The sequence below is a fragment of the Nomia melanderi genome, chromosome 6 (genome assembly GCF_051020985.1).
Source record: "Nomia melanderi isolate GNS246 chromosome 6, iyNomMela1, whole genome shotgun sequence".
NCBI classification, from domain to species: Eukaryota; Metazoa; Arthropoda; class Insecta; order Hymenoptera; family Halictidae; genus Nomia; species Nomia melanderi.
The window spans coordinates 15,919,860-15,937,549 of NC_135004.1; the positions used below are offsets into that span (position 1 = coordinate 15,919,860).

The 17,690-nt window shown below is 41.6% G+C and overlaps 1 protein-coding gene across 9 annotated transcripts in view; it reads right to left on the bottom strand.

Annotated features, from left to right (window-relative positions):
• The window catches only part of lilli (AF4/FMR2 family member lilliputian), a 370,515-nt gene that overhangs the window by 109,492 nt on the left and 243,333 nt on the right, over nt 1–17,690 (bottom strand). For all 9 annotated transcript variants that reach the window (XM_076368250.1, XM_076368249.1, XM_076368251.1 and 6 more), the window contains one exon: nt 10,816–10,875. In XM_076368250.1, coding sequence (XP_076224365.1) covers nt 10,816–10,875 — 60 coding nt within the window. The remainder of the gene's footprint in view (nt 1–10,815; nt 10,876–17,690) is intronic.

Genomic DNA, 17,690 nt, shown 5'->3' on the forward strand with positions numbered 1-17,690 from the left:
GAAGCTACAATTTCCCCGATCCATATAAACGAACAAGTAATCTTCTAAAATTAAATAAACGTCTGCAAATCAAATATTAAACACGGTCTCCGTAAAAACCGGTGCACCGATTGGACATTAATCGAGTGGCCGGTTCGAGGATATTATCTCATTCAATATGAATTACACACGATCGATTTCGAACGGAATCCTTATTCGCTAGTCGAGTAATTATCGACTGGCAAATTTTATCGGGGAACAACGAGTAATAATGAAGGTAAAATTCAATCATGAGAATCTACGGACTCGTATCTAATTTAGACAGCGGCGCGCATAAATTATTCATGGACGGTTTATTTGTAAATTTCATGCGCTTCGTTTCGGAGTGAATCGATCCGGGACTGTTCGCTCTGATTTCTGTGCCGATCACTCTTTCGGGGCATGAATGTTTGATGAAAAGCTTGCGGTGACTAGGGGCGATGATTTAAACAAGATTACATATCTATTTTAAACCATTGCCTTATCATAACGTGTCAGAGACGTAGTAGAACGTTCGACGAACGTAAATATTACGTTCTGTTGAATTTGAAAGGTTAAAGGAGTTGGAACTGAAATTTTTTGAAGAGAACTAGATTTTTTCAATGGGGTTAATTTTATAGAATACTATTCTTTTGGCATGTTAGGTTACTTTGAATTTATAAGAAACGAAAGATGAAACATAAAACTAAAGTATAATTGAATTTGTAATATTTTTCGTTTAAGAAATAATTCTAGGTAATCCAACAGTCGAAAACACTTGAAATTTTTAGAAGAGAACTAGAATGTTTTAATGAGGTTAATGTTATAGAATACTGTTTTTCTGACAGGTTAGGTTACTTTAAATTTATGATAGGAAACGAAAGATGAAACATGAAGCTAAGACATACATGAATTTATAATAATTTTCGTTCAATAAATAATTCTAGGTAATCCAACAGTCGAAAATGACACTTAAAATTTTTAGAAGAGAACTAGATTATTTGAATGGGGTTAATTTTATTATTTGAATTTATAAGAAACGAAAGATGAGACATAAAGCTAAAGCATTCTTGAATTTGCAATAATTTTCGTTTAAGAAATAATTCTAGTTATTCCAGTTAGTCGAAAACGTCACTTGAACCGTAAAGAACCATTGACACGGCTTCATAAAACTATTCAAACTAAAGATAGGTTCTCCCGAAAGCAATTCAACGTTCTCATATCCAAGCAACGTAAAAACCTCCCTCTCGCGCTGCGATCGATAAACGAAATCTCCATTCGAGCGTGAAACGTTCTCTTGATTCAAGAGAGCCTGGAACGATCAATGAAAATTCCGTCTTGTCTAGCGCTCGAACGTCGTTACGTGTGCGAAGTGGCCCGAACAACAAACGTTCAATCTCGTACAGTATCCTATTTTAATCTAGAAGTTCAATAATCTACAGAGCTAATCATTGTTTTAAAAATTCCTGAAACAGTTTCTCCTGTTTCAATGATCTCTCGAGGTAGATAAGTAGAAAATTTATTATTACATCAAAATCACAAAAAAATTGACTATAGGAAATATCCAAAATTCAATCGAGGAAAAATGATTCAACTCAGAAAATAATTTTGTTAAAATTTCAAAGGTCTTTTGACACCTTCGGTAGAAATACTGTTAATTCTATATTAACCCTTTGCACTCTGTAGGCTCCAATATGACACCATTTATATTAAATATTGTAATGAATAAATTTAGAATATAAGATTTTTCATTTGTGCTAGGGATACTACAAAAGAGTTGTTGGTAGATTACAAAATCATCTGGAGTGCTAAGGGTTAAATAATAGAAAAAAGAAGAAGCTGCTGATCTCTCTGTTCGAGTAATTCAATCATCTGCGACTTAATTTTCGAAGCATAGGAATTTCATCCTGCAAATGTCGACATAAGTCACCAAATGATCTGACACAGGAAAACTGTAATCTTTGATATTTAACATTAAACTTTGTATAATGCATCAATGTACGAAATATTGAAAGGAAATAGTTCTCGTCCCGAATGCACGTGAGATTTCTCAATCTAAGAAAATGTCTGTATCTCATTAGAGAATATTGAATATTTCCGGTGAATAACTTCTGGAGTGCAAAGGGTTGATCCTCGTGTAATAGTTCAAAATAGGACACCCTGTACCCTTCGATCCACAGACGCCAGTGGAGATTCGACTTTCAGGGAAAACCTGAACGAACAGAGAGAGAGGAACGCGTACGCAATGGTATTCTCGTATCGCGATGCAACACGAGCGTAACAATGTTCCGCGAAACATCTCTTCGAGAGGACTCGCGGGACTGCACTTGCGCGTTGCACTTGCTCTTTCCCTTCGTCGGCCGCCACTCGAGAGACCGATGCAACGAGTGCCGCCCTGCCGCCCCCCTCTAGCTCCGGCAAACCGCCGCCGCCGCCGCCGCCGCCGCCGCCGACCCGCGAACGTTAACGTTTCCATCGACCGGCCGTGAAAACGACGAAAGTTCCGCGAGTTAACTTCGGCACGGCAGTGAGTTAACTTAATCGACATCCAGTTGACCTTATTAAACCCCTTGCCACGCGATTTCTTCCGCGACCGAGACAGCAGGAGTTATCGGCGACCGTTTATTGGGGGAAAGATTGAATGATCATCGATCGGTTTCAGCGTTCGACACCGATAATGTTACTATTTTCTGATACGACGGAATTCTTGTATACGGTCACTGGAGTTTGGAATGTTCGGAATGTTGGATAGGTTTAAGTAAATTGGCATTATCATTTTTGCTAGAGGGAGTAAATTTCAAGAGATTTTTCAGGGGATCTTGAATATTAAATATTGGAACGTTTTGGCTAAGAGTATTTAAAAAAAAAAGAAAAATCATCGTTATACGTATCACTTATTCCTTTATACTAACGATAAAAAGGAACAATTATTAATTATTTGCTAGTACGATTCTTACACTGTTATCTAATCATTTATGCTGTTGAACATTTTTATTCGACATCAGTTCTCTCATGAATTATAATTATTTTCAAATCATTTGAAGCTCCAATCTCATGGAACCACTATGGCAGCGAAAGTGTTAACCCTTTGAACTCGAGTGACTCTCAGTCACCACATGATTCGATGCAACAAAACTATGAAGTTGAATATTTAATATTTCAAATTAAAGTTTGTATTGCTACGTGAAATATTTAAATAAAACACCTCTGATGCTTAATTTATCTATGAATTATCGCTAAATTAGTTTCAAACAATATGACCTATATCTCGTTAGAAAAGGTTGAATGTTTCCATTGAGAAACTTTCGAAACTAAGGGTTAACCCCTTGACCTATGATTTAGTTTATTACTACACCAGCAAGAATCACTTTGTCATTAATAATTTACTTTTAATTTAATAATCCACGGTCACCTTAAAGTGTAACAGTTGATAAGAAATATAACACCTAATTCGGGTTTACGAGAATTACAATTCATTTGTCTCTGTTCATATCAATTTGAGATCGTGTCACCCGATATTGTAGGGCAAAGGGTTAAATATTCTTCAGTGAATAATTCACTCAATCCCTAGAAACTTCCATCGATCTCAATTCTCTCAGACACCACCTTTCAAACCTCCAGCCACAATTCAACTTCCCGAAAACCGAATGATCCATTTACAGAATCAAAGAGAGCATCCGAATAAACCGAATCCAGAAACCGATCGAGGACAATTATACATTTCAATTAAAACACACCGCATACTCGTGAAATTTGAGAAACGAATGAACTTCGACGAGTCAATTATTTCGATGAAACATTCAGCCTGTCCCGAGTCTCCCCGCGATCGGTCATAATGGACGTCCGAAAATCTCTCGATTAATCGTCGAACGGGGGTGGCGGCGGACGGTCCGCGAGGCAGGATTCTAACGGTTCGTACCCGGCTGCGATTCTAAACGAAGGGCGCGCGCAGCGATAACGTCGGCGAAAAAAGGAGAACGCGATGATTCAGGGAGAGGAGAGAGAGAGCTCGCCCCCCGGCCCCCGTGCCGCGATGGTGGTCGTCGCCGAGCGCAATTAGCAGCCGCATTTACGATGCCTACTGGCGCAACTCTCGTATTTTCCCACGGGCAGAGCCGTGAGAATAATTCATGGGCCTCGACGGTGCTTCTATACCAAACGGCCGCGATGGGCAACGAGAGAGGATGCTACGCGGACGGCAGACAGGGGAGGAACCGGGGGTTGAAAGGGGGTGCGGCGGGCAGAAACCAGCCGGAGCCTGGAACTGTACACCGGCCGGCATCGTCATAAATTCGCGCTGCGAGTGGAAAAGCCCGGCGAACGCGAACCACTCGCTCGCTCGCTCGACACCGGGAACTGCGCGAACGGATGGTCCGTTCCGCGGTGATTCCGGGGACCGGCGAGCGCACAGTCGGGGAAATATCAACGTTTCTGTACCGGGAAATCGATTTTTCCGGGGAGTCTTAGTCTCTGCCCCTTGCTTTATGATTTATTTCGTGACTCTGATCGAACCACTTCGTCGTGCATAATTTATTCGGGAAAGAAACTTGTCGTGTTTAACCATTTGCGGACGAATGTCGGCATTGGAGAGATGAAACGTTCATATTTGGAAGACTGAGTCGCAGGCGAATGATTTAATTACTCGGATAGCAAGAGAGTAGTATGTAGTTTCTGTTTTTGCTATTATTTGAGCAATCGATATGTAATTTAGCTTCATTTGTTGAAGGTTTTCTATGTTTCGAAGAATCCTCGTCCGCTAATTAACCCTTTGCAGTCGAGTGTCGACTTTTCGGAGATGAAACGTTCATATTTGGAAAACTAAGTCGAATGCAAATGATTTAATTACTCGGATAGCAAGAGATTAGTATGTAGTTTCTGTTTTTGCTATTATTTGAGCGATCGATATGTAATTTAGCTTCATTTGTTGAAAGTTTTCTATGTTTCGAAGAATCCTCGTCCGCTAATTAACCCGTTGCACTCGAGGCGACTCCTAGTCGACGGACGATTTGATGCAGGAAATTATGAACTTTGGTATTTCCATTAACCTTTGTGTAATCAATACGGAAATATTGGAAGGAAATATTGTTCCCTGATTTATGTATGAATTCGTGAGGAATTAATTTTGAAGGATCTTGTCTATATCTAAGTAGAAAGGGTTGGATACTTCAAGTGAAACACTTTCGATTGCAAAGGGTTAACCCTTAGCACTCCAGATAGTTTTGTAACTTATCAGCAACTGCAACTAATTTTTATGGTATCTACAGTGAAAATGAAAAATGCTATTATATCCAAATTTCCATATTTGGAGTAACTCGCAAACAAAGGATTCAATTACTCAAACAGCAAGAGATCAGTATATAATTTCTCTTCCTCTCATTATTCAAGCAATCAATATATAATCTAACCTCACCTACCAAACTTTCGTATTTCAAAGAATCTTCGTCCGCAAAGGGTCAAGATGACGCGTAAACTCGCGAAGCACAGTTAAAGTACTCCCAGATTATGAATCGAACATAAACGCTCGGTCGAATTGAACGCAATTACTTAATACAGTCGCGGAGCTAATATTCTAACAGAGAATTTCGCGTCCGACCGGCGGCGTCCGCGTAAAATGAAGACTTAACGAGGCGGGCGCACAAAAGGACCCGGTCCAGGGACCGATCCGCTAATTAAGCAGCGACGAGCCGTCGACAAATTCCTCCGGCGTGAAAAGCGACACTCGAAAATGGCCGGAACCGCCTACGCCTGGCCATCGACACGACATTAATCGCTATCCGATCGCCGATAACAGATCCACCTACCGTAAGGACATTAATTGCGCGCGCCCGGGCCCACCGGTATCGCGATCGCTCGAGCGTACGTGTGTCACAATATCGCGGCACCATAATGATATCAATTCACTGATAATCGCCGTTAAGCCGTGTCCATAAATTACCGGCCGCGCCCGGCGACACCTGACAGCTTTTACCGGACCCCGAAACCAGTGAGTCACATTATACCCGCCGCTCTTTCGTCGCCACCGTTGGATAATCGGCAATTGATCACGGCCATCTTGGAGAACTTTTCACCGTTACCCTTTGACACCTGTGTCCGCTATTGTTCGCCGTTTATCCGGCCGTTGCGAACGGGACGCTGTACATCGACGTAATTGGAATTTATTGTCGATACTGCCAGGCTTTCTAAAAATAGTTTGTTGAATTACATGGAACGATGTGGATGATTTTCGAGGTTAGAAATCGTTAACGAATTTTGGAAAATAGCTTCAGGTTACTGAAACTAAACGAGTTTCTTTTCTACAGGTGACTTTAGTTTATTTTATCGAAAAATCGTCTGATACTAAGCTGGTTTATTAATTAACACTAAAACTAGTTGAGAATGTTTATTTTCTAAGTATCTCGATTCTCAAGGCGCTCTTGCGAAAGATTTTCAATTAAATTAGACCTGTACAGATACAAACCTACGAAACCCTCTGAATCTCGGGAAACCTGTTCTAATATTTATGCAAAATTGGAAATAAATCACTCTAATTATTCAGTAGTTCTAGTGTTAAAACTAGACAATATTCTCGAGAAACCTGTTCCAATATTTATGCAAAATTGGAAACAAATCACTCTAATTACTTAGCAGTTCTAGTGTTAAAACTAGACAATATTCTCGAGAAACCTGTTCCAATATTTATGCAAAATTGGAAACAAATTATTGTAATTACTCCGTAGTTCTAATGTGAAAACTAGAAAATATTCAAACGAACACGTAGAAGGCAATTGAAAAATTCCGTTGTTCATCCTATTAACCTTTAGCACTCGAAAGTTTTTCACTCGAAATATTCTATACTTTCTAATTTCATACAAACAAGATTCTTTAAAAAGAATTTAACAATAAATCATACATAAATTAGGTAACAAAACTATTTCTTGTAACAGCTCACATACTGACACAGTATACAAAGGTTAATGGTAAATCCCAAAATTTATAATATTGCCGGATTAAATCATCCGGCGACTGGGAGTCGCCTCTCGAGTGCAAAGGGTTAATGATACGATGGAAAATGATACCGACGAGACACAGAGTGTTCAATAAAACATTGTGTCCAAATGACGATTTAAATTCCCCTCACCTTGTTGGAATTTAAATAGTTATAAAATAGTTGTTTCCTCGAAATACACACGAGGTGTTAATAGATCAATTAAAAGTTCATCTGCCAAGAATTTATCGTTCTCCGGGAGTTCCTTTAAAACACGGCGAACAATCCATCCTATTGTCTTTCAATTCAGCTTTTAAAGATAAAAGTCCTCCGGTATGCCACGCGCGAGTATATTTAATTTCGAGGCTCCGCCATACTCGAAGAAAGATCCTCGGCGCACAAGGTACCGCTGATCACGAGACGAAACGAGTCGAACCGGCGAGCGGCGTTTCCCAGCAAATCCGGGCGACAGTTTTCGCCGCCGGAAGATCGGCAGCTCCAAGACTCCCACGTGCCGGGGCCGTTCCCGCGGCATCATTATTCTCTATTCACGATTGGAACTGGGTCAGGCGACAGTTTATCAAACGAACTGCAACGTATCTGCGACGACTGTTCCGCGATGGAATCGAGAGCCCGTCCGCAGAAACGACAAATTGTTTCGAGCATCGCCCCCCGGCCGCCGATGAAAAACTGCTTCCGGAAAATTCAATTCCGTTCGCCTATGGGACTTGCCTCTCGAGCGGGAACCGATCGATAGGCGATCGCAAATCTTGTCACGTTCCATTCAATATTATGTTAGTTCGATGCCGCGCGTATATAATGCATCTGTTTCTTCGGAAACGACGCAGTACGCACAAACGGTGCAATTAACGTGTGTGAAATTGACTTTCAAATGAAGCTGATTCGAGAGATTCTTGACGGGATTCTTGGTACTTTTTACTTGGTAATTTCTTCTGAAGTCTATTTTAATAACGTCCTTCTAACAATGGAATTACTGATCAGGTAAAATGACTTTTTGAAATTCTATAGCAATTCTTGAGTATTGGAACTTTGATTTAACATTCAGTTTGCGCGTTGCTGCTTCAATTTCTCTAATTTCTCAGAGAAATATCTCCTGCCCTTTTAACCCTTTGCACTCGAGAATATTTTTCTCAATAAATATCCATTATTTTCTGATGAAATGTCAATAATACTTTTTGCAATTAACGTAAAGAAATACCTTGCATAAATTAAGTGACAGAAGTATTTTATTTCGATGTTCCATGTGTTCGTGCATTATATAAAATTTAATATTGAATTTTCAATTTTACAATGTTCTTGGGTCAAACCAAATGCAAGAATTAACTGCAAGAAAAATCAATCAATCAATGATAGATATTATTCACTTCTCTGACTATTATTCCTAATTACCATACACCTATAAATTAACTCTCCCAAAAACACTAGTCCACCATTCAGATTAACAATCCTACATTCACACAATATTCCCTAATAAGATTCCTATTCAAAATCCAAGTGCACCAAAATTACAACGAACCAGTGACTTTCTACAATCACCAAACCAACAGCAACTCAATCTGCAAATGGTTCCAGACACACGAAACACGGGACACATCAAACGAAAGAATCGCCCGACGCCGCGTCAAAGGGTGAAGTTGCTGAAAAGCCCTCGGAGAAACGCGTTCGATCGCGGAGTGAGCAGACGATTCCTGATAACAGATTTCCCTGGCAAGAAGCGCCGTGGTTACGAGCGTTTCGACGCGCGGAGTAGAAGTAGCTGCGGCGGATCTCGAGCGTGTCATCGCGGAAAAGTGGTCTCCGGTGAAATCGCGCGGTGTTGATTTAAAAGGAAACGCGATTACACGCCGGCGAAGATTGCCGGTAATCACGGGCGCACGTGACCGGCGTAGGATCCGAGCGGACGGGAGCGGAGTCGCGGATCACTTTCCTTAGGCTTCGGTTTCTCGTTTACACGTTCGTTGTTATCGGCGATCGTTTCGCTGATAGCCGGACCAGCGGTTCTTCGATAGTTTCTCGGAGCGTTTGTTGTTTCTAATAATATCGAAAAGAAACTGGAACTAAAAATTAGAATTAATTAATTCTAATTAATTAATTAGTTCTGTAATTCTTATTCCATAATCACTGAAACCAGCTGCTTCTGTCACGAATTACAAAGCAAATTCGCGTATTCGCACGAATAAAATAGTACGAAGCACTTCGAGTCTCGAGAGGTGTACATTTTTAACTTGTTCAAGGCATCGCGAAGAATTCGTTCTAATTGCTCGGTAGTTGCAGCGTCGAACGCGAATCAATGGGTCTTATCGCGGGCACCGGGGAAACCGGCGAGCGAGTTTCCCCGGCGAACAATGAGGAGCGATCGATCGGGCTCTATCGGTTTCAAGGGTAGCGCGGAGTCGAGCAAGAAGAAAGGCAACGACTTCCCCCGGCTCGGCCAATACGCCGGCCGGTCAAACTTTCGATTAGTTTCACGGCCGTGCCCGTGGATTTACCTGCTCGAAATAACTCGAATCGAACCCGCCGCGCTCCAAGGATAAGCGTATAAATAGACGGGACGTTTCGGCGACGCCTGAAACCGTTGGACATGCTATTTTCTTTCGCGCGGAATTTATTCCAGATCGGGCGAGGCAATGTTTGAATGAGGCCGGTTGATCTTGCCGGTTGTTTGGAGATACCGAATGACCAATGATTGTTTAGAGATTGCACCTGTGTACACGAGTTTGACACGTTGAAGATTGTTAACGTTCGTCTGTGATCAAGAATCCGTTTCGAATAAGATTCGGTTGTCGATCGTTTGAGACTATCTGAGATTGTTTGACCTTGTTTGATGATTATAAATTTCAAAGAGACTTAGAATTTCCTTTGGGAGATTCGAATGTTACAAGGAACTCAGAGGAACCTTTAATTTAGCAGATTCCATTGGAGGTGGTTTGAAGACCTAATTCCGAATGACCAATGATTGTTTAAAGATTGTACCTGTGTACACGAGTTTCACGTTGAAGATAGTTTGTTAAGATTCGTCTGTGATCAAGAATCCATTTCGAATAAGATTCGGTTGTCGTTTGAGACTATTTGAAATTGTTTGAAACTGATTGACCTCGTTCGATGATTATAAATTTCAAAGAGACTTGGAATTTGTGGTTCGAAGACTAACTTCTCAAGAAATGACTTTCGCGTCGATCGAAGGATACTCTACTAGAAACTTATGCGCGAAATTCATACGAAATCAGTTGACTGAAGCAGTCAAGCTCCACCGAACAAGGCCCAACAAAGGCGGTCTTCATTTCCATCGGGAGTATCGAGTCTTCCGCGGTTTTCCGAGCGAAACGCGGCTCAAAAGCCGCTATCGAGCCGTGAAACTCGTACGGCAGGATTGAAAGAGCAGGTTTCATTCAGTTTTTTCAGGGGCGGGGCGCCGGAACGGGGAAAATAGGGAAGAAAGAAACGCCGGTGTACGTCGTTGGATACGTTCCATTAACGCGGCGACAAAGTTTCCGTCGTTTCTGTGGGGCGCGAAATTGTGTTCTGCCGGGCAGCGGCGGCGAAAGCCGATACACACGAAAGCAAGTCGATTCGGTTGAACGACAGCCGCGATATGACCACGGGAAAGAGAGGGAGAGAGAGAGAGAGAGATAACGTTGTATCGGCGAGAAAATTGACTTATCGACCAAGTCCCAGACTCTCAACGACAGGACGGTTAAGTTAAAGGCAAAGTTTCGACGTTTACCGGTCGAACGCGGCGTATCGTGGCCGATCGAGCACCGAAACCGATCGCCGGCGGCCGATTTTCCATGGGAAAATTGAAACGGTGGTTGCTAAAGTAAACGATTGCTCACCTTCATTATGATCTCCAGGTCCGCTGAGTTCTCGGTGGGTCCAGGTCTCGAGTTTGTCCCCTGAAACAATAGAGATTCGATTGAATATCTACGACGCTAATACCGATTAGTAGAAATTTTGATTATTTAACACTAGATTTACGAGCCTATTTAACTCGTATTGAATTTTGTAAGTATTCGGTAAGCGTTTGGGTCGGTTTTTATTGAAGCAGTTATGCAAATATGTATCTTAATTGTCTAGTCTTGAACCTTTAATCAGTGATAACAATAATATTAGTAAATCTAGTGTTGAGAGAAATTTGAAATGGTTTTTGGCAACCATTTTCTATGGCAATCCTATTTTTGTAACTTTATTGAACAGTTTGATTTACTGTAAATTCAGTTTGTATTAGTATCAGGTTTCGATGTCTGAAATCTGTGAATTTTGAATGTTTCTTATCATATCTAATATTGAATATCTTTGAAGTGACATTACGAAGAACTTTTCTGATCGATGTGAGAGCTCCTGAGTATTTATTCCGTCGAATTACTCGCGTTTGACATTTCTTAAATATTCAGTACAGTCGAAGATACGAGGAGATTGCAGCTAATAGCGCTCCCCGCCCTCGTCATTATTATTTCAAGCGTATCGCTGAACCGAAGACCGCGGCAAGGTTAAGAAATTGTATCCAGCTGCACGGGGAACGCGTGTCTGTTTGCTGAATGCGTTTCGCGAAATGTTCAGAGCCGGTTAAAGGAATGTAAACACTCTGCGACATGAAGCTGTGCAAACTCCGCCAACAAGAGAGAATTAAAACGATCCTTTACAGTCCTATTGCGCTTATTAACTTCTTTCCGGGTTTCCTGCGGAAGCTCTGCGAATTATTCGCTCTCTACCTTTATTATCTTAGCGTACACCTTACCACTTTGTATTCAACGCTCGGTAAACAATCGAAAAGTGCAATTAGTTCCTGTGTACACGATCTCGTAACTTACTATGAAAATCCATGATTACAGTGGAATTTCTGATATTGAATTTAAATCTTTCATAATCTGAATAAATTCGTAATAGCGTAAACAATAATTATCCCCATTGTTCAATAATAAACATTCACCTCCGTGGCAATTAACCCTTCGCACTCGAGAATATTTTTCTCAACGAATATTCATTATTTTCTGATTAAATATCAATGATATGTTTTACAACTAACATAAAGAAATACCTTGTATAAATTAAGTGACATAAATAGTTTATTTCGACGTTCCATTATATAAAATTTCATATTGAATTCTAAATTTGATCATTTTGTTCGGTCAAAGGGTTAATCCCTCGCTCAAGCTTTTGATGACTTTTAAGATAATTTCGTATTATTTCTTTACCTTACCATTAATATTCTTTAACAGATGACACAAAAATTTCGCGTGTACCATGAGTGGACACTGTTTTATATTCGAAGTAATCGCTTCAACTGATCAAAGGGTTAAATTAGTCTAGAAATCTTGCGAGTCTCGCTCGTCATTGTACGGGGTTAATGAAAATTCACACTGTTCCCTATCAACTACCCTTTCAACTACATTCCGAACAAAACAGTTCAAACAGCACAATATCTTCGAAAACAAGATTCTACGAGGAATTCGTGCAAAGGGTGAACGTGTCACAGGGTTAATCGTCGACGACCCTGTCGGACGCGCGAACCGGGACGTTTACGCGGTTGTTAATTAAAAAACGATCCTAGTCGAGGACAAATCCGAGTGGTCCTGGGTGGAACTCTCGCGTCGCGTTCGTCCCTCGATTTATCACGGGCTCCAGGCCGATCATTAATCAACCTGGCCTCTCTTTTCTCCTTTCCGCCGCGCCGCGGAGGAAAACCGGCAGAAGGGGGCGCCGGGAAGAGCGACAACGCTGCCGGGACCGGCAGATATTACGAGTTACGTCGAGTAGTCGCTTCTCGAGAGGCGGACGCGAAGACAATGGGGAAAAACGCGTGGTCCGCGTGACGCCGGCCGGCTGAAACGAATAGGGGAGGTTTCATCCCCGAGACGCCGCGACGCGCAGTGCGGCCAAACGGTTTCTGGACAAAACTCAATAACTTGACACTGAAACTATCAGATGAGTAAAATTACTCAATCTTGATGCCTTTGTGCAATTAACACTGAAACTACCAGATAAGTAAAATTAATCTTAATGCCTTTGTGCAATTGTTGAAAAGATAAATGTTTCTCTGAGGAATGGTTGAAGACATTGATTTAGTAATAGGGGAACTGAATTGTAAATCAATTAACACGTTAAGCGCTTCGAAAATTCTTTTGTAGCAAAATAAACCAGGAATAGCTATTAATTATTTGGCGTTACAATCTTTGCATTACATTATTGTCAATTTAGTTACGTTATTAACCATGTTCATTCGACATCAGTTTTCTGGCATGTCACGATTGTTTTCAACTACGAAAATTCTTTTGTAACAAAAGAAAGCAGGAACAATTATTTGGCGTTACAATTATTAATTGTATCAATAATGCACTCTTGGAGTTTCTATAGAGGAATTCCAAAAAGTCTGCTCAAAGTCAAATTCAACTAGTCGGTAGTTGTAGTGTTAAAAAATATGAGTGATAGGAAAGAAGACAAAAATTGTAAGGTATAGAACTAAACCATGGTGCTCGTATTTTGTTTAGACATATTTAGTTTCTTCATATTACGAAGATTTTCCGATGCTAATGGATACTTTGCGTCTCGATTCCAACGTTGTAGAGAAACGGAGTTTACTCGCGCAAGATGTTTATTTTTGAAATAAGAATCATTTCGTATAGCAAGAACCAATTAGCAACACATTGGTAACTTTCAATTTTCGTTACTTAAATAGTCGAATTTTCGAGTTTTGTCAATAAACCGCCACTGCGCGCCGCGCCGGTGAAACTAAGCAGCCAGGATGATCGCGAGCGGCGGGGGCAGGGGCACGTGAAAAATTGCGGAAGCGGAAAAGCCGGTTGATAAGTTGGACGAAAGGAAGCCGCGGGATCGTTAGAGCGCACGGAGGAACCTCTAGCCGGCTCGAGTTGAATGGAATTCAAGTATGAGTGACGCACGGTGTACAGAGGAATATAGGGGTAGTTTGCATATTACGCTAGCCTGTTCCGGGATTAGAGTTACTCGAAGAATCCTGTGGGTTCTGGAGTTTCTGCGGTTTCTGGTCCGCAGTTCGGATTTTCATCCGGTGGAAGATCATTTTCAGAACCTTGGGGATTTGAATTTTTCAGCGTTTCGGATCTCGGTAATGAATATTTCGTCGGGCATTGGAACTCTACGGGTTCCAGGCTCGTAGCTGATTCTTCTATAATTCAGAGACTTTCTCCGAAACGATTCTCCCAGTATTAATTGCCGGCGAACTCCGTAATAAAAGCGTTCGTAACACCGAGCAAACCGTGAGCTCTGTTTCAATAGAATCTCGGTTACTCCTCGCTGCGTTGGTCTTCTCCGTTGAACAATCGTGTCTTGAAATGATCCTCCTTTCGAGTCTAAGCGAATTAAATTCGAATCACCAACCGCAAATATTCTCATGGAAAGAAACCATATGGAAATCTGCTGCCCTTTCGTTCATATTTCTACGAGCGAACCTACGAGGTACACTTTCAAACTTCAACTGCCGAGTAAACACTCGCCGAAACTCTTACTCGGTCGAAACGGACTTTTTAACAAACCGGGAACTGAGAAGTCAAGATTCTTCGTAACGATTGCTGTATCTTTCTTACGTCTCGTATATCCAACAAAATTCAGTTCCTCCATACGTTATCAAGGAAATTGTTTCAGTTCACAAAAAATCACCCAAATTCAAGTGACATGGCAGTCGAAGAGTTAAACAACCCCAAATTGTTTCCACCCCGAACGATCTAGCAAGAGATCAAAGAGCATCGACTTCTCGAAGAGATATTCGGTTCATCCGTACATTACCAAGAAAATTGTTTCAGTTCACAAAAAATCCCCCAAATTCAAGTGACACGGTAGTCGAAGAGTCAAGCATCCCCAAATCCTACTCGCACTTTCGCTTTCCGAGCGAAACGAAATTCTCTGCTGGTTTCCCGAACAAAAACGAGAGGCGAACGTTTCCACGATCTAGCAAGAGATCGAGGAGCACCGACTTCTCGAAGAGATAAAAGACAACCAGTGAAAGGTAGTGGGGGTTGGAACGAAGAAAAACGGGGAAGGAAGAAAGAACCGCGGGAATCAATTTTCCCCAGTGTGGAGGAGTCGAGAGGTTGTCGGCGTTTCCACGGGCAAGCCTAATTGCATAAGTACATCGGCGGAGAGTGGCTCTCTTTCTTCCCGTCTCTCCCCGCAGGGAGGAGCGCGCGCGACAGAGAAGACAGGACGACGCGGACCGAATCGGGGAAGCCTGGATCGATAGTCAATCTCAATGAAATTTGCACCTCGAGGAGTCACGCGTAATAGGGCTCAACCGAACTCGAACCCGAAGCAGGCGGCACCCAGACCACCCGTGTGCCCGCCCCCGCCCCCTGAACGTGTACCCTCTTCGAATCCGGGATTTCCATTGAAAAGCAATTCGTTTCCTGTCAACGAACCTGTCGACGGCGACGCTTTCATCGAGCGCCGACCCCGGAAGACGCTACCACGCGGGTTAGATAGCGCGAGACGCGGTAATAACCTGTTTATTGTCGCTTCGCGCCGATTAACCTGTTAACTGTGGAATTTCGCTGGAAAAACCTCTCGTTCCGCGCGCTATGGAATAAACAGATGGAGAGTGTACTTATCGAACGCGAGAGGAATGCTCGTAGAGTGTATTTTAATGGGAGATCAAAGCGGAACAGAGGATTACATGTTTTTGTGAGAATAAAGAATTCATTGTTGAAAGAATTAGTATCATGTCAAGCTTTAACTCAAGACATTTCGGCGAGATCAAATTTCCATATTTGGAAGAGCAACTAAACAAAGGATTCAATTACTCAAACGGCAAGAGATCAGTGTATAATTTCTTTTCTTTTCATTATTTAATCAATCTATATAATTTAACTGCTGAAGGTTTCGTATATTTCAAATCATCGCCCGCAAAGGGTTAATCGTTTGAGTGCCATGAGTGTTTCTGACTCATTTCTGAATCAAAATATACCGAGTTCAGAAACTGAATCACATTTCTATGTTTACACAAAAATGTAAATAGCTCGAACATTCCGATTTCCCATTTCCAAGCGGATAGTGGGACGAATAAATAATTAGAAGGAAGACAAATGAACAAACTTCATTTGATTCTACGATAGGCTGGCACTTTTAGACAGTGCAACGGAGAAGCGCCATCGTGCCGCTTGGCACACAACCGGTAAGGGGGCGTTGTGTAATGGATGGAACGAGAGAAAGTTTCGTTGTCAGAGTGAGTAGATTGAAGTTTTGTTCCTAGCGTCGTTTCAGTCGAATGATTATTAATTCTACACAGCGTCGTAGCTTAAGCGAAATGAAATGTAACGCGTTTAGCGAATCAATGTGCTCGAGTTTTACTTTTTAGACGCGATTCAGGGTAATTTGGAAGTGCAAAGAGTTAATGAATATCGGACAGTGATAACTGTATTTGTTTAATGAAATAAATGTTTGATTCACTCGAACGCAATCTGTCGTTCAACCAATAGTCACTGATTGCTGAGAAGCTATCGAACGAGAGTGGACAATTAGGCGAAGACGTTCGGTCAGCGGCGAGGGGTGGAAGCGCCCCGATCTTGAACCGAGCCACAACAACATTGTTATTCGGGTTCGTAGATGTTCAAGAGGAAATTCGAATAACTGGCACGCCAGTATTTTGCGTGCTCGCATACCGTTCTGTCCATAAATTACTCCGTATGACGTCACCGCTGAATTGTCGAGCACACAAGTCTGAGGTAATCATTTAACATGCTGACTGGCAGCTCCTGCGGTCGTAAAAATGTCAACAAAGTTAAAAGCCGTTCCACCGAAACGATAACCACGCTGGCCAGACTTTGATACCGTAATTATGCAACCTTGACGAATCCATTTCGCTCGACGCTAATTCTCGTTTACCAACTTTTGCACGAGTACACCGATAAACAGAGGAACGTCGATTTTTAGATCGAATGTTTTCGATTAGCGGAATAGACGCGTGGAATGAAATATAAATAGAAATTTTCAGATTCTACTGTTTATCGATGGTGTAGGTTGGATCTCTAGGTTTTCGATTAATTATTGTTTTCCCGGCTGAACCGCCGGTAGGAAGCCCAGCTGGTGCTCAACAATTCAAGTCAGCTGCCAAAAGCCGAGCAGTTACTTATAGTCTGTCGCTGGCTTTTAAATCTGTCAACCATAGGAACTTTCAACCGCGAACACCAACAGGAGCGTAACTCGAGACGAACGGAATTAATGTAACGGAAATTTAGCCGCGATAAACGTCAACGTAGCGATGGAACGGAATATCGCGATTCCGTGGTATTGCGAACGCATCGTAACAAGTCCCGTTATTTGCCCGCGCAATGCGAACGACAAACATATAAATTTCCGCAATCAACGTGTCAACAAGTTAAACACCCAACCTCAAGGAGAACGTCTAAAAGCAGCGAGACTATTTAAAAAACACTAGTCGCAAACATTCGTGCGCTAAAAACAGTCTTAAACGAGAGTTCAAATCAAAATAGCTCCGATTGTCTGTGAACGAATGAACCTCTTGAACCAGTGAAACTCAGGAAGTTGGTTTTATCAATCTAATGTTCTATATAATTTCAGTACATCTATAGATATCGGTGAAATCTAATGTATATTGAAATAAAAATCTAAAGCAAACAAACGAAAGATGAAATGAGCAAAGTAAATGAAAAACAATTACAGGTATCAACTTGTATCACTATGAAAAGCTGAAATATCATATTATGTAACATATTTTAAATCG